General features: G+C 48.5%; 1 protein-coding gene across 2 annotated transcripts in view; it reads right to left on the bottom strand.

Annotated features, from left to right (window-relative positions):
* Positions 1–16,063: 16,063 nt before the first annotated feature.
* CLCN3 (chloride voltage-gated channel 3) overlaps positions 16,064–20,749 on the bottom strand; it is a 68,983-nt gene continuing 64,297 nt past the window's right edge. For both annotated transcript variants that reach the window (XM_044297117.1, XM_044297123.1), the window contains one exon: positions 16,064–18,058. In XM_044297117.1, the coding sequence (XP_044153052.1) occupies positions 17,897–18,058 (162 nt within the window). In that variant the 3' untranslated portion in view covers positions 16,064–17,896. The remainder of the gene's footprint in view (positions 18,059–20,749) is intronic.

Below are 20,749 nucleotides of genomic sequence, written 5' to 3'. Positions count from 1 at the left end.
ATCTGGGCCATCTCCTGACGTTCTTCTGAGGCACTGGTAGGACAGTTAACCCTCTCCTAACCCTCCTGGTCATAGCTGCTATAACCCTTTGTGGTCTCTATATTAGAGTACAACCACACTTCAGCATGTCAGATCCCACAGGTGCCCCCAAACCCTGGTACCATGCCTGTACCGCCTGTAAGGAACTTTTTCCGCGTGGGCAATCTGAGCCGCATTGCCTTGCATGTCAGGCCCCGGTGCAGGGCCCGCTTCCCGCTGCGCCCCCCGGTGCCTCTGAACCCCCTGACTGGGCTAGGTCTCTGTCTCAGGCGGTGGAAAGCCTTACACACGTAGTGGGCCGTCTCGTGGATAGACCGCCTCTCCCGCAGGCTGCCACAATCCCTGTCGCACCCGCTGGGACTACCGTTTCTGCCGCCCCCACTGGTTCCCTGCCTCCCAGCGAATCTTCCAGGGCCCGGCATACTCAGAAACGTTCAAGGGTTGAGCGCACATCTTCTCCAGATGCTTCGCTCTCTCCGCCATGCGTGCGAGCTCAGTCAAGTCTATCCTCTCAAAGGGATACGCTTTCTGAGGGAGAACTGGCGGATTCGGACGTGGACATGGACTCAGAGCTTCCGTCCAAATTGGCGTCCGCGGTGGGGCATCTTGTCACTAGCATCCGTGATACCTTTCAGCTACACGATGACCCCCCCAGCTCTGAACAGGCCGGCGTGTCCTTTCTCCGCCCCAAACAGGCCTCCAAGGTTTTTCCCATACACGCTGATTTTTCTTCTGTGGTATCCAAGGCTTGGACTCGGCCTAACGTCCGCTTTATTACACCCAAAAAGCTGGACATTTGTTATCCCTTTCCAGCGGATTCTGTGACCACGTGGACATCCCCGCCTAAGGTTGATCCTCCCGTGGCTCGCCTGTCCAAAAGCACTACTATTCCTGTACAGGACGGATCTTCCCTCCAGTCTGTTGAGGACCGTCGTACGGAATCCCTCTCCAAGGCCATATTTACTGCCTCTGGTTCGGCCCTTAGACCGGTCTTTGCCTCCGCCTGGGTTGGCAAAGCGGTCTCTGAATGGGGTTGCAACTGGAACGGGAGTTAGGGTCGGACGTCCCTGTTCAGGACCTCCGTTCCTTAGCCCAACTAATTGTTCAGGCCGGAAAATTCGTCTGTGAGGCCTCCCTTGATGCGGGTGCCCTCATTGCCCGTTCCTCTGCCCTGGCAGTTTCTGTCAGGAAAGAACTCTGGCTGAAGGTTTGGGCGGCGGACGCCGCTTCCAAACGCTCTTTGGCCGGCCTACCATTCACGGGTTCCCGCCTGTTCGGAACCCGTCTGGACGAACTTATATCAGAGGCCACGGGTGGGAAGAGTACTCACCTCCCCCAGTCCAGGCCAATGGGCGCCCCCCGTGGTCGCGCTGGTTCGTCCCGTTTTCGGTCCTTTCGCAAGCCCACCGGGTCTAGACCCGCGGCCAGTTCTTCTTCCTCTGGCCCAGCCCAGGATAGACGCAAGAAGCCGTTTTTTTCGGACGCAACCTACCTGGCGCAAGTCCCAGCCTGCACGGGCTCCCACAGGCCAGCAGCCCTCTGCCTGAAGGTGCGCCCCCACCCACCCGGGTGGGGGGCCGCCTTCTCCTATTCAGGAACGTATGGCGGGCCCACATCTCAGACGCATGGGCGCTCGAGATTGTATCTTGCGGATACAAAATCGAATTTGCGTCCATTCCGCCAGTCCGTTTCTTCCGATCCCGTCCTCCGCGAGATCCCGTACGAGTGGCCGCCTTCTTCGCGGCCATTCACTCTCTAATGGACAAGGGTGTCGTCGCCCCCGTGCCTCCGACGGAAAGGTTCAGGGGGTTCTACTCGAACCTCTTTGTGGTTCCCAAGAAGGAAGGCTCAGTGCGTCCGATCTTGGACCTAAAACGCCTGAACCGTTTTCTCTGACTGCAGAGATTCCGGATGGAGTCTCTCAGGTCCGCAGTGGCCTCCCTGGAAAGAGGGGATTTCATGGCCTCAATCGACATTCAGGATGCATACCTCCACGTTCCGGTTGCTCCATGTCATCACCGCTTCCTGCGCTTCGCGGTGGGGGACGATCACTTCCAATTCGTCGCCCTTCCCTTTGGTCTGGCGACGGCTCCTCGAGTGTTCACCAAGGTCCTGGCCCCTGTCTTGGCCCTTCTACGTTCAAGAAGTGTTTTTCTTCTCCCATACTTGGACGACATCCTGGTCAAGGCACCCTCCTTCTCTCAGACATCCCGCAGTGTGGAACTCACTCTGGAGACCCTGACGCGGTTCGGTTGGATTATCAACCACCCCAAATCTTCCCTTACCCCCTCCAGGCGGCTGATCTTCCTGGGGATGCTCCTGGATACAGAGTTGGCGGAGGTCCGCCTTCCGTCGGACAAGCGTCTGGCCCTTCGCGGGTCGGTTCGCAGTCTCCTCCGTCATCACCGCCCTTCCCTCAGATCCAGCATGCGGTTGTTGGGAAAGATGGTTGCCTGTTTCGAAGCGGTGCCGTTCGCACAATTCCGATCCCGCACCTTTCAGAGGGCAATTCTGTCGGCCTGGGACAAATCACCGAGGAGTCTGGACAGGACCTTTCTTCTGCCTCCCCTGGCTCGGGCTTCCCTCGGCTGGTGGTTGCATATCCCTCTAAGGGGGAAGTCCTTCCTTCCACTGAACTGGCTGGTGATTACCACAGATGCCAGCTTACGGGGGTGGGGGGGGGGGGGGGGGGGGTTTCCCTCCCCGGTCCGTCCAGGGCGTTTGGTCTCTATCGGAGTCCAGACTTCCAATCAATATTCTGGAACTGAGGGCGATTCTTCTGTCCCTCAGACACTGGACCCATCTGCTGAGGGGCCACCCTGTTCGGATCCAATCGGACAATGCCACGGCTGTGGCATACATAAACCATCAGGGAGGCACTCGCAGCGATGCAAGAGGTGACCCTCATTCTCCTCTGGGCGGAGACGCACGTGCCGGCCTTATCTGCGATTTACATCCCGGGGGTGGACAACTGGGCGGCGGATTTCCTCAGCCGGTCCACCATCGACCCGGGAGAATGGTCCCTGCACCCAGAGGTGTTCGAAGCCCTTTGTCTTCGCTGGGGTCGCCCCGACGTGGACCTCATGGCCTCCAAATTCAACCACAAGGTCCCCCTATACCTGGCCAGGGCACGGGACCCGAAGGCATACGGCGCCGACGCGCTCGTCCTTCCGTGGCGCGAATTCTCCCTTCTGTACGTCTTTCCTCCTTTTCCCCTCCTGCCACGGGTTCTTCGGAGGATCGCGGCAGAGGGCGTCCCCGCGATTCTAATCGCCCCGGATTGGCCCCGCCGGTCTTGGTACGCCGACCTCATGTTGCTGTTGGCAGACGCACCGTGGCCACTGCCCTCCAGGGAAGACCTTCTCTCTCAGGGACCGATCTTCCACGAGCATTTAGGCTCGCTACGTTTGACGGCGTGGCTATTGAGACCGCCGTCTTAACGCGACGGGGTTTCTCCGCGGACGTAGTCCGCACCATGATCCGGGCTCGTAAGCCCGTATCCTCTAGGATCTGCTATCGGGTTTGGAGGTCCTATCTGGGGTTCTGTGAGTCCCGGAGCATCCCACCTCTCCGGTTTTCTCTTCCCACAATCCTGTCCTTCCTCCAGTCGGGTCTGGACCTGGGGCTGTGCCTCAGTTCTCTGAAGGGTCAGATTTCGGCGCTGTCTATTCTTCTCCAGCGTCCCCTGGCCCCTCTAGGGCCAATTAAGACCTTTTACAAGGGGTGGCTCACTCTGTTCCGCCGTACCGCCCTCCAGTTCCTTCCTGGGACCTGAATGTGGTGCTCTCGGCGCTCCAATCAGCCCCCTTCGAGCCTTTACGGGAGGTCTCCCTTCGCCTTCTGTCCTGCAAGGTCATCTTTCTTGTGGCCGTCACGTCTCTCCGACGGGTGTCGGAGTTAGCGGCTCTTTCTTGCTCCGAGCCTTTCCTGATCTTCCACCAGGATAAGGTTGTGCTTCGGCCTGTCCCGACTTTCCTGCCAAAGGTGGTCTCCGCCTTTCACATCAATGAGGACATCGTCCTTCCGTCGCTCTGTCCCTCTCCTTCCCACCCCAGAGAACGGGAACTGCACCGTCTGGATGTGGTCAGGGCGTTGAGGATTTACTTGGAGGTCACCGGGTCCTTTCGGCGCACGGACTCCCTGTTTGTGGTTCCGGAGGGTTCGCGCAAAGGGTTGGCGGTCTCCAAGGTGGCTATTGCCCGTTTCATTAAGCTGGCGGTGTCTGAGGCTTATCGAGCCAAGGGCAGACCTCCGCCTTTCGGCGTCACTGCTCATTCCACCAGAGCAGTCGGAGCTTCCTGGGCGCAGAGGCATCGGGCCTCGGCTGAACAGTTGTGCAAAGCAGCCACTTGGTCCTCTCTGCACACTTTCACAAAGTTCTATAGGGTGCATACGCATGCATCAGCGGATGCTGCTTTGGGCCGCCTGGTTTTGCAGGCAGCGGTTTCCTGATGCTCTGGTGGTGTTCCGCCTTGGGTTTGTGGTCCCTCCCTTCTTGGACTGCTCTTGAACGTCCCAAGGTCTGTGTCCCCCAAGGAAAATGGGCGAGAAAAGGAGATTTTTGTATAACTTACCAGTTAAATCTCTTTCTCGCTCTTCCTTGGGGGACACAGCACCCACCCTTCTGTGTTTGGTTACAGGGTTATGGTCTGGCGCCCCGTTGGGTTGCTGGCTGGTTGTTTCCGTTATTGGTTGTTATCCTTTCACTACTTGGACACGCAACTGGTAGCCTCTATCTCCAGGCTGAGGGTATAGCTGATGGAGGAGGGGCTTAACAGTTTTACTTAGTGTCACGCCTCCTAGGGAGCTGAGCTATACCCAAGGTCTGTGTCCCCCAAGGAAGAGCAAGAAAGAGATTTAACTGGTAAGTTATACAAAAATCTCCTTTTTCATGCACGTGATGGGGGAAAAAAAAACCTGAAGGTCTACAAACAACATCTCTTACCAACCATCAGTAAAAAAACGCATTGCATCTGCACTTCTGGATGCAATGTGTTTTCCACTGAAGCCCCATTCACTTCTATGTGGCAAGGGCTGCGTGAAAAATGCAGAATATATAATTTGCTGCATTTTTCGCGCAACGCAGAACTGATGGGTGAAAAAAAATCGCTCCTGTACATAGACCCATTGAAAAGAACGGGTCAGGATTCAGTGCAGGTGCTATGCGTTCATGTCACGCATTGCAGCAAGACACTGGTACCGGCCAGTAGTGATGAGGGAGCATGCTCGGCCGAGTACCGGTTCTGCTTGAGTATCGCTATGATCCTCCTTCCTCCCACCATGTAGAGTCAGGAGTCGGAAAAACCTTTGATACCACACTCGGACATTCTGAGGACCTATTATAATCGCCATCACTAGATTTGTCCCTCTCGCCAAGCATGCTTGAAAAGAGACAGATCTTGTGCCCTGATTCACAACCTCTTGACCTATGACAGGGTCAAGAAGATGAGGGTGGTGAACGTCAATTATTTGTTCATGAGGTGGATGAGGAAGGGACACAGCTGTCAATCACTGAGGTTGTGGTTAGGTCAAGTCAGGAGGATGGTGATGAGGTCACTGCCCCAACTTGGGAAGGCAAAAAGCCGAGCAAGGAAAGCAGTAAGACAATCTGCAGCACTGCAACAAGCTGTAAGAGGCAGTGGTGTGGAAAAATGGAGAAGTCGGCCCACACCAAACAGGCCTGCAACCGTTAAACGGAGCACCCACATACGTAAATCTCCCTTGTCAAGGGGTAGGTGTTCCGCAGCATGGCGCTTTTTTGCGGAAAGTGCCGACTACAAAAGAGTGGTAGTACTTGTATGGCTGACTGCAAGTACCACAGAGCCTGGCGCGAGCCTAGCTAATCGCATGTAAAATCTGACTGTACAACCTCCCCCACTAGTAGCCCAGGGGCAGAACATGTGCCACTAAACTATGACCACCCCGGCTCCCTCACCTTCACAGTACCCCTGATAGTGACCAGATACTGCCGTCTATCAGCGCTGTCCATCAAAATGCCCTCCATCCTAAGGCACGCCCACCCAACAGCCTATCGCAATGCAGGAGTGCCAGATTAGCCAATCAGTGAGCAGAATCCAAAGTCTTATGTCTGCATGTGACCGGAAACCTGATTGGAGGATGAGGATGAGGTTTGTTGCTATTCCGGGCTGGCGATAGAGATTGGATGTGTGAAGTGCAATGTTTACTCGACCTGGAGTAGCAAGATGGCCGCGACTAAAAAAAGCATGTGGTGGTTAGAGGCTTTGCCCTCGAAGTATTGAAAATAAAAACATACTGAAAAAACAAGATGCAGTAACCCAAGCCACGCCCACCATCTATGCCGGGTAGTGTGAGGGGCGGATCTGCACCCAGCAGATGTCGGCAGTGTGTCTGCTGAATGAAAGCCTTTTTTCTTAAAGAGGCAGAGCTGCGGAGGGTGTAGGCACAAATGGTGACAAAACTACAGTCTTGTCGCCATTTTGCAATTCTAAGTCGCACTGGCGACCGTTTTGGTCGCCATCTAGAGCCCGGTACAACGGTAGATGCAATTGGCAATATATGGCTAAACCGTAACACTGATATTAAAATGAGACTTTCTCCAATATATTCTTATAGAAAAAAAATATCTGAAGCCCGTGCACCCTGTCAAGTTATCTTAATGTGGCATGGGACCTAGCGCTAACCTATACCATATGAACAATTTATGATAGGTGCATAAAGTCCGACACACAGCCAGCAGCTCCGTTACCTCCAGCTAGGGTTGGACGATATCAAAAATTATCAGACGATAACGATCTTAAAAAATTTATCGCGATAACGATATATATTGCGATAAATACCCGTTTAAAAGAAAAAAAAAAAAACACAAGGAGGTGTTATACTGTATGGGGGGGGGGGGGGCACAAGGAGACGTTATACTGTATGGGGGGGGCCACAAGGAGACGTTATACTGTATGGGGGGGCCACAAGGAGACGTTATACTGTATGGGGGGGCCACAAGGAGACGTTATACCGTATGGGGGGGGCCACAAGGAGACGTTATACTGTATGGGGGGGCCACAAGGAGACGTTATACTGTATGGGGGGGCCACAAGGAGACGTTATACTGTATGGGGGGGCCACAAGGAGACGTTATACTGTATGGGGGCAGCCACAAGGAGGCGTTGCACTGTATGGGGGCAGCCACAAGGAGGCGTTGCACTGTATGGGGGCAGCCACAAGGAGACGTTGCACTGTATGGGGGCAGCCACAAGGAGACGTTGCACTGTATGGGGGCAGCCACAAGGAGACGTTGCACTGTATGGGGGCAGCCACAAGGAGACGTTGCACTGTATGGGGGCAGCCACAAGGAGACGTTGCACTGTATGGGGAGCCGCAAGGAGACGTTGCACTGTATGGGGGGCCGCAAGGAGACGTTATAATAAAGTCTTGTGGCCACAGGCCACCATACATGCAGTAATACTTTGCGATATACCTTTCCCGCAGCTGCCTCGCTTGTGTGCTCTGATTCTGACATCAGATGCCGGTGGGCGGAGATTTGAATATGGGAGCGAGGAGGAGGGAGAGCCGGGGCGGCCGCTGCGGGAAGTAGTAAGTTTATAATTTCGTCACCAGAGCACACTAGTGAGGCAGCCGCAGGAAAAGAGACACCAGTACTCACACAGGGGATCGATTCGCCACATATACAATAGAGCCGGCACTGGTGGGTGATGATGTCAGATGGTGGGTGGAGACTTGGAGGCGGAGCAAGAAGGAGCCAGGCCAGGAAGTAGCGAGAGGAAGTAATGTTACTCAGCGGCACTGCGGCAGCGCTATGCAAGGTGCAGGGGCGGGCGGGCGCACGTTTAGAAGCGGTCAGCGCACAATGTGCGCTGACCGCTTTGATGACGTCACAAAATACTGCGGTATTTTGGAAACAGCGATATCGACGTTTTTTTAATACCGCGGTATATCGTGATACCGGTATATCGCCCAACCCTACCTCCAGCGTAAAATCACACATACAATGGGAGGAGGCTGTGAGTCAACTAGGTCACGTGATGCAGGCTGCCCAGGTGCACCTGAATATTACCCATAGATCAAAATGAAGGCACATTCAAACCTGAGGTTGCCTCACCGCCAGGCATACATATACAAACAAAATAACAGAATAAAGTGGTCAAAAGATGCTCAAAACCCCTAATGCTGTAGCACAGGGATGTCAAACTCGTGGCCCTCCAGCTGTTGCAAAACTACAACTCCCTTCCAGGGCCGTCTTTAATATTGATTGGACCCTGGGCAAAAATTTACTTAGGCCCCCTGGATCCCGCCTTCCCACACCTTAGCATGCAATCATGCCCTCCACCACAACACACACACACAAAATCCACACATCTGGTAGAGTCCAGTGAATGACTGTAAATACTTCCAGTTCTGAAGACTCCAGCGGCTCAGGATCGGTGCTCTGGGCTGGAAGTGGGCACCGCTCTGCAGGAAGGAGACCAGGGCTCGGCTCACCCTAGTGTTACAGTGCACCCCAGCACCCCACAGTATGCAGTATAGCACCCTATAGTATACAGCACCACACAGTATGCAGTTTAGCACCCCACACTATACAGTACCCCACAGTATATAGTAGAGCAGTATAGCAGCCCACAGTATACAACACCTCACTGTATACAGCACCCCAAACTATATACGATACAGCCCCCCACACTATACAGTACAGCAGTATATCACTCCACACTATACTGCACCCACAGTATACAGTCCTGCACAGTATACAGTACAGCAGTATAGCCCCCCCCCCCACTATACAGGCCCCGCACAGTATACAGACCACCACACAGTATACAGGCCCCCCCCCCCCACAGTATACAGCCCACCACACAATATACAGCCCATTACACAATATACAGCCCACCACACAGTATACAGCACCCCACTATACAGTAGTTTACAGTATATTAACATACCAGCCCGTCACCTTTTTCTTATGTAATCTTTACACAAAAAAGCTCCACAGTTAACTTCTGCAACACTCCACAGGACCTGTGATGACCTCATAGCCATGTGACCAGTAATTGCTAGGTTACTGGTCACATGGTAATGATGTCATTAAGGTCCTAGATCACAACTCATTAAGGTCCTAGAACCTAGATCATTAACACAGTAGGATCATGATGCCTGTGTAGCCGACTGCCTGACACCCGGGGCAGTAGCTAGCAGGGCTCAAGAGGCAGCTGCCTTGGGCCCCCCAGGAGCAACTGGGCCCAGGGCAGCTGCCCCTTTTGCCCTTTGGTAAAGACGGCCCTGCTCCCATCATGCCTGGGCATACTACAGCTATCAGGGAATGATGGGAGTTGTAGTTTTGCAACATCTGGAGGGCCATGAGTTTGACATCCATGCTGTAGCACATTTTTACCTGGGGGAGCAAATCCTGCCCATGTGATCCGTTGCTGACAGCAATCCAGAGCAAAAATGGAAGATGCCGGCAGCAGACCACATGTACCACAAAAACATCCTACACAGGTTGGGCAGCCAGCATCACATGACCTAATTACAATGGGAGGAGGCTATGAGTCCCACCTATAAGTGTGATTTCACACTAGAGGTAACTGCTGGTCGTGTGTCAGATTTTATGCACCTATCATAAATTGTCCATACGGCATAGGTAGGTGAGCGTTGGGTCCCGTGCCACATTGAGATACCTTGACGGGGTGCGCAGGCTCTGGTATGTTCTTGATATAAGAATATATTGGCGAAAGTCTCATTTTAATATCAGTGTGAGGGTTTAGACATATATTGTCAATTGCACCTACCATTGTAGTGCACAATTTTCAGGGAAATCGGTCATTTTGACCCTTTTTTAATTTCGCCTTTTTCAGTATGGAGTTAATACTTCTATATTTTGATAGTAAGGACATTTTTGCACGCAGCAATACCCATGATGTGTATTATATTAAAACATTTTCATCCATTTTTTTTTATTCTCATTTTAGGGAAAGGGGGTGATTTGATTTTTTTTTTATTTGTAACAACTTTTTTTTTTTATAGCTCCCATAATGAACTATAACAAGCAATCATTAGATTTCTCTTGTCATAGACGCCAATGCACTAGCATTGGAATCTATGACTATTTTCCTGTTACAGGCAAGGACTCCAAAGGAACACAGTGCAGCTGCCTCCTGTCATTCACTGTGACGGGCTGCCCCACAGAAGCCCTGGCTTGGGAGAGCTGGAGCATCACGGGAAGCGCACACTTTTGGTATTTAGCGCACTCAGGTGCCTGCTGTATGAAACGGCAAGCACCCGGTTAAAGATGGCGTCCGCTCCTAAGAGGAGTTGGCGCCATAGCAAAGATCTGACATGTAGCATAATAGTACGTCACATGTTGGGAAAGAGTTAATGGGTCTTTCCTGTAGCTGTCGGACTTCCACAGCTACAGAAAAGCCTTTTGGTCTGACTAACAAGCCAGTAGATGTATGGGAGAGGACCAGCTAATTACATCACCTCTAGACGGCATTAGCCCTCTCCCTCCTGCTGTGTATTAGGATCTGTTCAGCCTGTCTGGCTGAAGGGGAAAAGCTGTGTCATAAGAATGACATACAGTCATCGAATTTAACTGACAACCAATGATGGCACAGCCACGCTTATCTCCCTCCAACCCTATGGGGGCCAATGCACTGAAATGGCAGCTGAGGAAAATAAAAGGGCGGATGCCCCTGTCATCAGCTGCTATTTTACAGAATGTCAGCCTAGGGACTACGGTTCCAGCTAGTGGACTTCAGAATTGTTCTTCTGCCCAACTTCACACGGGCGAGTTTTCCACCCTCGTGCAATGCGTGAGTTGAACGCATTGCACCTGCACTGAATCCGGACCCGTAATTTCTATGGGGCTGTGCACATTAGCGGTGATTTTCATGCATCATTTGTGTGTTGCGTGAAAATCGCAGCATGCTCCTCTTTGTGCATTTTTCAGGTAACGCAGGCCCTGTAAAAATGAATGGTGTTGCGTGAAAATCGCAAGCAAGGGCGGATGCGGTGCGATTTTAACGCACGGTTGCTAGGTGACTATCGGGATGGAGACCCGATCATTATTATTTTTCCTTATAACATGGTTATAAGGGAAAATAATAGCATTCTGAATGCATAGTACAATAGGGCTGGAGGGGTTCAAATTTTTTTTTTTTTTATCTCGCCTTAATCCACTTGTTCGTGCAGCCGGCATCTCTTCGGTCTTCTTTTGTGAGGAATAGGACCTTTAATGACATCACTATATTCATCACATGGTCTGTCACATGATCTTTTACCACGGTGATGGCTCATTTGACAGACCATGTGATGAGCCTAGTGATGTCATCAAAGGTCCTATTCCTCACAAAAGACAGAAGAGATGCAGACTGCACGAACAAGTGAATTAAGGGGAGTTAAAAATATATTTTTTTCTTTTTTTTAACCCCTCCCGCCCTATTGTACTATGTATTCTGTATTCAGAATGCTATTATTTTCCCTTATAACCATGTTATAAGGACAAATAATACAATCTACACAACCTTGAACCCAAACCTGAACTTCTGTGAAGAAGTTCGGGTCTGGGTACCACATTCAGTTTTTTATCACGCGCGTGCAAAACGCATTGCACCCGCGCAATAAAAACTGAACAGAACGCAATCAAAACTGACTGCAATTGCATAGCTACTCGTGCGGGTTTGCCGCAGTGCACCGGGCGCATCCAGACATGCTTGTGTGAAAGAGGCCTTAGGGTTCGGTTGGAGAGCCAAGGTTGGGACGATTGGGTCACCTGGCCACATGCCTCACTGTGCACGGCTGTCTCCCTAAGCTTGTTGCTAACTCCTCTCGGTGGGTGCCCGCCTGAAGCCAGGTGCTACTTGGCTGGGGTAGTTGGTCCTGTGTCTGCCCCCCCAAGTCTTATCAGTGATTAACAGCTGTATTTGTATACAGTCAAAGAGGAGAGGATGTCAGTCACTGATAGGACCGCCTCCTTGACTTCAACATTCAGAAAGAGCAGGAATTTAAATGCATAAATTACAAGTTTTACTGACTCTTTTCCCACTAAACTATTTATCAATCTGCTTAGCTCCTCCTGTTCTATAACATACTGCCTGTAGACTGCAATGCAACTTTCAGTGTGACAGCTTTCCCTTCACTGGAAATAAGGAACCTATGCCAATCTGAAAAACTACCCCATAACATTATCCTTCCTCCACCAAACTTTACAGTAGGCACAATATAGTCGAGCAGATAACATTCCCATCGCATAGACTTGCCAGATAAAGAATGATCTGTCAGATTACTAAAAAAACATGTTTCCACTGCTCAGGAGTCCACCACTTCATCTGACGCTGGGCATTGGGCTTAGGCTACTTTCGCACTTGCGTTTTGTGCGGATCCATCATGGACGGATCCGTTTAGATCAGGCATGTCCAAACTGCGGCCCTCCAGCTGTTGCAAAACTACAACTCCCAGCATGCCTAGATAGCTTACAGCTATTAGGGCATGCTGGGAGTTGTAATTTTGCAACAGCTGGAGGGCCGCAGTTTGGACATGCCTGGTTTAGATAATACAACCGTCTGAATCCATTCAGAACGGATCCGTTTGTATTATCTTTAACACCATTAAAAGTCAACGGAGAACAGATCCATTTTCTATTGTACCAGAGAAGACGTATCTGTCCCCATTGACTTACATTGTGTGTCAGGACGGATTTGTTTGGCTCAGTTTCATCAGACGGACTCCAAAACGCTGCAAGTAGCGTTTTGGTGTCCGTCTGACGAAACTGAGCCAAACGGATCCATTCAGACACACAATGTAAGTCAATTGTTTCTATGACACAATCTGGCACAATTGAAAATGGATCCGTCCTCCATTGACTTTCAATGGTGTTCAAGACGGATCCATCTTGGCTATGTTAAAGATAATACAAACTGATCCGTTCTGAACGGATACAGACGGTTGTATCATCTAAACGTATCCGTCCATGATGTATCCGCACAAAACACGAGTGTGAAAGTAGCCTAAGGCTTGCATGCAGGTGCTCAGTCATGGAATTCCAAGCTATTATGTTAATGCCAGAGGAGATTTGGAACTATGCAGTTGATGCAGAAGAGCACTGGTGACCTATGCACTATGGGCAGGGGTGTAGAGGTAGCAGTCGCTACCGGGCCCAGGAGCCTGAGGGGGCCCATAGACCCTTGTGGTGCATAAGAAGACACCAATATTATAGAAAGTGCATCCTGGTCAAGTTACACCTCTGGCTCAAGGGGGTGCCATTTCAATTTTTGCCTTGGGCAGCACGAAGGCCTTGTGCTTCCTGCCCCTGGCCACAAAGCACTGAGGGAAGGGGGGGCCCCAACTGAACTCTTGCACCAGGGCCCATGAGCCATTAGCTACGCCCCTGACTATGGGGGAGACTTATCACAGACCAGCAGTTTACGCTGCAGGACAATGTGACTAATTTGTGAAAAAGAGACGATAAATGTGGCAGTTCCGTTGGCCTTGCATACTCCCATCTCCATTTTCAGACAGTGGTGAGGACAGCACAAATGCAAATTGTGAAAATATTTGTCTCAAGTGCTGTTCAAAAAGTCTTTTATACACTAAAAACAGAGGTGCAGGAAGATAACAGGTGGACTTCAATCAAGGTTTAAAACCACTACATCGCAATCCCACTCTAACTCTGTGTGTACACTTTGTGGCCGAGTTGCTATGGCTCCAAAATAGGGATGAGCGAATCGACTTCGGATGTTAGAATACTGTACTGTTGTCTTGGCTATGTGCTTAAAGAGGACCTTTCATGGGTCGAGACTTTATAAGCCAAGTATCAGGGTATGTAGGGCATACAGCGATTAGACAGCGCTACAGCCAAGGAGAAGCCCATTGAGAAACAGGGCAGTCTCCTCCTCCCTGTTCTGATGCGAGAATTAGCATACAGGGCAAAAGAATTAAACGGGGGCCACAGCGGGTGAACAGAGCGGTGCCCAGAAAAAATTGCGAGCGCTATTAGATTCCCGCTGTATGCCCTACATATCCTGATCATTTATAAAGTCTGGACCCATAAAAGGTCCTCTTTAAGGTTAATTTGCTTGTTGGAAGGTGAACCTTCAGCCCAGAGCACTCTGGATAAGGTTTTCATTAAGGGGAAAAGTATCACCAAATTTTCTTTCTGTAGTCTGGAGGGGACTTGTACATGTACAGCAGATGGGAGTTCTTTAGCTGCCGGGTGTATGCCGTTTTACACAGCAGACACCCGGGGCTCATGTCTGCGACTGGCTATCGTGTTTATATAAATACATATTTTTTCAGTCTTAAAACATAAGAAAAACTACATATATGTGGTACTGTTGTAATGATACTGACTTGGAGAATAAAGCGAACAGATCAGTCTTATTGCATACTGAATGCACTTGGAAACAAGCCCTCATACAACTATGTGAACGTAAAAATAAAAGTTATGGCTCAGGGAATAGAAAACAAAACCGCCATGTCAGGAAGGGGTTAAACAGATATTGACATGCTCCATTCATCTTGCCCTCAACCGTGACCAGTCTTGTTCTAGCAACTGAACAATAACCCCAAAGCATGATACATGCTTTATTGTGCAGATGGTATTGTGCAGGTGATGAGCAGTGCTTGGCTTCCTTCAGACATGATGTTTAGAATTGAGGCCAAAAAGTTCAGTCTTCGTTTCACTAGACCTCAGAATCTTGTTTCTCACCATCCGAATCTCCTTTAGGTGCTTTTTAAACTCCTGTGAGACTCCTTTCACTGAAGAGAGGCTTCTTTATGGCCACTCTATCATAAAGCCTAAATTGGTGGAATGCTGCAAAAATTGTTGACCTTCTGGAAGTTACTCCCATCTACACACAGGATCTTCGGAGCTCAGCCAGAGTGACCACTGGGTTCTTGGACACCTTTCTTACCAAGGCCCTTATCCCCAGATTAATTAGTTTGGTGGGGGCAGTAGGCTCTAGGAAGAGTCCTGGTTGTTCCAAACGTCTGCCATTTAAGAATTATGGAGGCCACTGTGCTCCTGGGAACTTTCAGTGCAGCAGAATTTTTGTACCTTTCACCAGATCTGTCTCCACACAGTCCTGGCTCTGAGCTCTACAGACAAATCTTTTCTTGGAATGGCTCGTTTTTTGCTCTAATATGTATTGTCAGCTGTGAGACCTTATATAGACAGCGGCGGGTCTTTCCAAATCATGCCCAATCACCTGAATTTACCACAGGTGGACTCCAATAAAGGTGTAGAAACATTGCAAAGATGATCAAAAGAAATGAGGCTACCAAAGCAAAATTTCAAGCATCATAGAAAAGGGTCTGTATACTTATGCAACATTTTCTCTCTTCTTTTAAATTAGCAAACATTTCTAAAATTCAGTTTTTACTTTGTCATTATGGGGTACTGAGTGAAGAATGATAGGGAAAACTTTTTTTTAGCACAAGGCCACAACATAAAAGTGAGTGAAGATTTTCCAAATGTGTAGGTCATTTGGAAGTCTACAAGACTTACTGCAGCATAAAGTCACAGAATATTTAACCCCCTAAGGGCTCATGCACACGACCGTATGCCCTCCGAGACATACAGTCCGTAAGCGGGCCATATGTCCCGGAGCGGCATACAATCGAGCAGACGGGAGTGCACAGCATCATAGTAATGTAATATGACCTTATGAGTGCAGGACAACAGTCCCGCGGGCTGCCCGATGCCCACAGCATCATAGTAACCTATGATGCTGTGCACTCCCGTCCGCTCGATATATGCCGCTTCGGGACATATGGCTCACATGTCTCGGAGGGCATACGGTCGTGTGCATGAGCCCTAAAGCTTAACTAATTGAATTTTGGCAGAATTAAAAACTTCAGTAGAATGAGTCTGGTTGTGTAACAACAAATATTTTTCATGTGTGGCCACATCAATTCTAGTGCATGGCTGAAGAATGCAGTGACTTGGTGGTGACAGTGGACATCACCACAATTTTGTCTGATCATCAGGTGGAAAGATACAAGCTTGCATGAAGACACAAGAAACAAGGCAAGACAGTACAGTTTCCCCAGTAAGTTTATTGGATTTTGCACAACACCTCTGCTTCTGTAGTCTTTCCAGTTTATTTGTAACGTAGATTCTATATCATATCAGAATGCCCATACAGTAACTCCCTCTAACAGGCTTTTCCTTGGTTCTAATTTGTTGCTCAAGAGAATCCTATTATGGAGAATCACATTGTGTCCTTAAAATTTTAAAAGTCGCCATACACTTTAGAAAGCGGCCAGCCAAACGTTAGTTTCTTTTGAACATTACATACACGCTTGCTGAGTGCATGTGTTCTCAAGGGCGAGCTTCTGGCAGTAACTTATTTCCCATAAGAACCAACATTCCCCTCCTGACATCATGCCATTGTGGGAGAGCTGGGCACTCCCATACACATTAGATAGTTGGAATCGGCTGGCATTCACCTAATGTCTTATGTTGGCAACTTAAGACAACAGACTTAAGGTTCCTCAGAATATAAATGCACTTGTCCAGGGATTTTTTTTTTTTATATTAACATCTTTTATTGGCTACTAGTTTCCCATTTCGTTCAGATTCCCAATTCAGTGTAGGATATCGCAAATTATTGCTTATTTAGAGGTATGTTACTGCCTTTAGGCCTTAGCATTACAAGCAGGAGGTTGGTGTAGCTGTGCTTTAAATATGGTTCATGCATACTGATCAAAATTAAGAGATCTTTGAAATTCCATAAGCTAAAAGGTTTTTCCAAAAAGTTAAGGGGGTTGGCTAGGCTTTTCTCACTTTTGTTCTTTAGATTACTTCTAGTTTTCTTCACGTTAAACAAATACAATTAGCATCCAGTGTCTAGCAGATTTAATAAGGACTCTAGGGAAGGTAAATGATCACACAAGTTAGAGATGTGCAATTAGTGCAATTAGGAATCACGTTCCCCCCCCCCATTTGCCTGAAACGGTCATAACTGGTTGAACAGCGAGCAGAATATAAATACAGATGAACATTTCCACTGTAACTATCATATTTCTATCATGTACAGTAGGTAGAGCAGTAGAAACAGTTGTCAGAAGGTAATAGACTTGGGTAGCTATTCCACGATTTTCCTAAAGCGTCATACCGTGCAAAGGCTCCACAACAAGAAATAAAATGGTCTTCACAGCTCATTATCAAAGTGGCTCTGTCCACTCTAGGGCCTGTCTAACAATGGCCCCCAACACCACAAGACATTAGTGGATTAGAGGGTTCCAGCATACAAAAATAAAACTGCATAATCACTTCACACCATGGAACGGAGCAGAAAATAACAAACAGGTCCACTTTTGTAAGCTGTTCAGCTGAAGAGTTGTCGGCCCCTTGCACGCGTCAGCACTTCTGTACCAAGCTAAGCGCTATATGGCACTTTTTCGATGTTACTCATGAAAATGGCAGTATATCTCAATATGAGACATTGCTGCTTTAAGGGTCTCCTCGTGGAATATAACAGAGGAGTGTAAGGAGGAGAAAAGAAACAAAGAAATGAAATCTGTCCTGGAATGTACAAAAGTGTAATCTGACAGCATGAACACCTTCTATCCCCAGTGACAATAAAAAGGGCAGCACATCTTGAAGGAGGATGGCTCAATTCTGGACTAGTTCCTGTTCTCAACAAGCACAAACTAGTCTTAGACCCTCCTGTAACAGACTTGCCCTTTACGTTGCTTCCTTACACTGGATAAGGATATTACACTGCTCTCTACTGGCAACATATGATCTGCCCAGACTGGCACCTCAAGTTAGATCTTCCCTTGAATTTGTACAATAAGGGAAGCGACATGTTGCACTATAGAACACCTTTATAATATTTTTTCCGTTTGTCATACAACTCTTCCATCAGGGCAGAGAGTCCTTCAGTAGGCTGACCTCCTCTTCAGTTTCTTCTCTGTCTTCTTCATAAATATCGTTTAGTTGAACATTATTGACTCGGGGTCGTGGTTTGCCATTTGGGCCATATGGCGGAGGATATCTTTTTTTGTGATAATGCCAAGGAGGCGTCTGGGAAGAAAGAAATATTAACAGTTAGAGGCAGGAAAGACAACCGCTGAGAAAGTGGAGGCACAGCACAACTTCCATACCCATGAGTGACATAAAATGAGACCTCCACCAAATGCACCATTTGATTGCCAATAGCGTTGCTGATCAAAACGTGGCAGGACAAGCTGATTAAAGGATGAAAGGAGTTTCCATTTTCAGAGTATAATGATGAAAAAAATATTTATCCTGATGAAGTGAGCTCTTTATGACCTGAAATACCTTATTAGGGTTGGCTCACGGATAATCAATATGTGTGACGGTATTGTATGTGCTCCGAATAAATGTTTTTCAGATAACAAAGAGCTCAGGACGCATAGGTCATTTTCCCCCTGAAGGTGCAGACATGAAAATGAAGAAATTCTGAATGAGAATCAACAGAAAGAACATTAAACAGGTGAGTAACGTGACTGTTATCCTGGTACAGTATGTCATATGGCGATATTAAACAGCCAATTTACTAGCATCAAGAGTGTACATTATCTTGTGTTAGTCACAAGGCTCTGTTCACACTGGTGTCATGGTTTCCAAGGGGTTCCCTAGGAATAATGAAAATTTCACAAATGCCAGCAGCCCAACTCTCTGACCATACGTACCTGCTCCCCGCTGCTACGATGTCTCCATGGTCTGGTCTAGCAGTATTGACATCTGGCGCAGCATAAGCAAGTTCATATGTTCTGCTGCAACCAACGACTGACTTCATCGGTGATGTGCCAGCTGTGGCAGGGAGCATACAAGTATGAATCTTCTGGTCAAACAGGCAGGTTGCTGGCATTTGAGAAAGTGTCATTATCCCCAAAGAATCCTTTTAAGTGCATGTTCATACGTGGTGGATATACTGCATATTTTCCACTGTGGAATTGTGGGCTGAAAACAACCTTTTATGCTGGGAAGTTTCGCCCAGATTTCACAGTTTGCAATGTACAGGGTGAAATCCGCTGCAAAACGTGAGACAAACCAGCACTAGAATCCACTGCATAAAGTCCATAATGCTTGGCCATACCCAAAGGGGTATTGCAGCTTTTTGATATTGATGACATACGGATAGGTCTTTAATATCAGATCGTGAGGGTCCAACACCCGGCATCTCCACCCATCAGCTGTTTCGTGCTGTTGGACCCCTACTGACAAGATATTGATGAACTATCAAGATAGGCTTACAGCTGAAATACCCCTTTTCGGATCAATGACAAATAGAATGGAAATTGCCTGTATTGTAGGATGAAGACTGTGCTCTGTCTGGTACATTGAAACCTTACAGACTGCACCCAGTGAAACAGTGCCGCATGTGAGTGTGGCCTGAGATAAGTCCGCATATGGACTGCAGGCAACTGCTATCTGCCAAATAAATGTGCAAACTGTAAAATACTAATGGAAAGTGTGTGATGGAAAATGTAAGTCCTGTGAAACACCTCTACCAGGATACCACCACAGAGTGGGACGTATTGAGCGGATGCCCTTGTTATTCTGGTTAGTACTTCCACTTGTGAGAGGAGGCATGAAATTCTTCTGTATTAGAATGGGATAACGATTCTGGTCAGAGAGAAATGAATGATTTACAGCTGCAACATAATCAAAGCAATCAGCATACGGAAAGCTACAGCAAAGCTTCAGCACCTAAGGCTCTAGGCTAGCTTTTAGGGCACCAATTCTAATTCTACATATACTATTTCAGGAAGGAGAGCGGGACTTTTCCACTAGCGCATATAACCCAAGGAATTAGCACAGAGGTCATGAGGTGAGGGATGATGGCGCTAATGCCAATTCTATGAAATACTGGGGATTTCAGTAAAGGACAAACTAACAAAGAAAAGGGGTCATATACCTTTTAAATTCTTGTAGTCCCATCCATCATGCGTGAAACTCTTTCTTTGGTGCGGATTACGGTAATCAGGACTGAGGGAATACCATCTGCTTGCACTAGAACATGGCCAACACTACAGTGTAACCCGGCACCCTTTCTAATGCTGCCAGCTAATAGGAATCTAATGAATAGTGACCATAATGGGTGCAAACACAAAATCTTCTCATTATGAGACATCTCTGGACTCCAATCTTCTCATTGTGACCCATATCACATGCTAGGATTGGAATAAAGGCAACTGGACAAGAAGTGACTACAATACTGTTGGCTTGTCAGATTCCCTTCATGTGAAGAACAATCATCAGTATCACCCAGGACCCCCGACGTTCAGCTGTTTGAGAAGGCACCACTACTCGCAGTAGAGCCACGGCCTTCTCTCACCTTTCCTAGGCCAGGTGAAGTCACGTTCATCAGTCACAAGGCGTAGGCACAACTCAACCAGTAATGAAATAAAGACTAAGCAATAACCGGAATATGAAGTGCTGGAACCTTTCCTTTTATTTTGCATGTTGAGAGGACTTGTCCTGTTCGTTCTGTGCATGGGGAGGATTTGGTGAGCTGGATTGTACTTTTTTTGTAGGCATAGCTCAGCCCCATAGACGTGAATGGGGCTGAGCTGCAATACCAAGCACACTATACAATGTAAGGTGCTGTGCTTGGCGAGCTGAGAGAAGGCTGCAGCGCTATTGCAAGTGCCGCTGCATTCTCAGACAGCAGATTGGTGGGGATCCCATGATCAGATACTATCCAAAGGATAGGTAATCAGTATAAAATTAATCGGAAACCCCCTT

The sequence above is a fragment of the Bufo gargarizans genome, chromosome 1, assembly GCF_014858855.1.
Source record: "Bufo gargarizans isolate SCDJY-AF-19 chromosome 1, ASM1485885v1, whole genome shotgun sequence".
NCBI lineage: Eukaryota > Metazoa > Chordata > Amphibia > Anura > Bufonidae > Bufo > Bufo gargarizans.
Note: the sequence above shows the minus strand (reverse complement) of the source record. Positions and strands in the feature narration are given on the sequence as shown.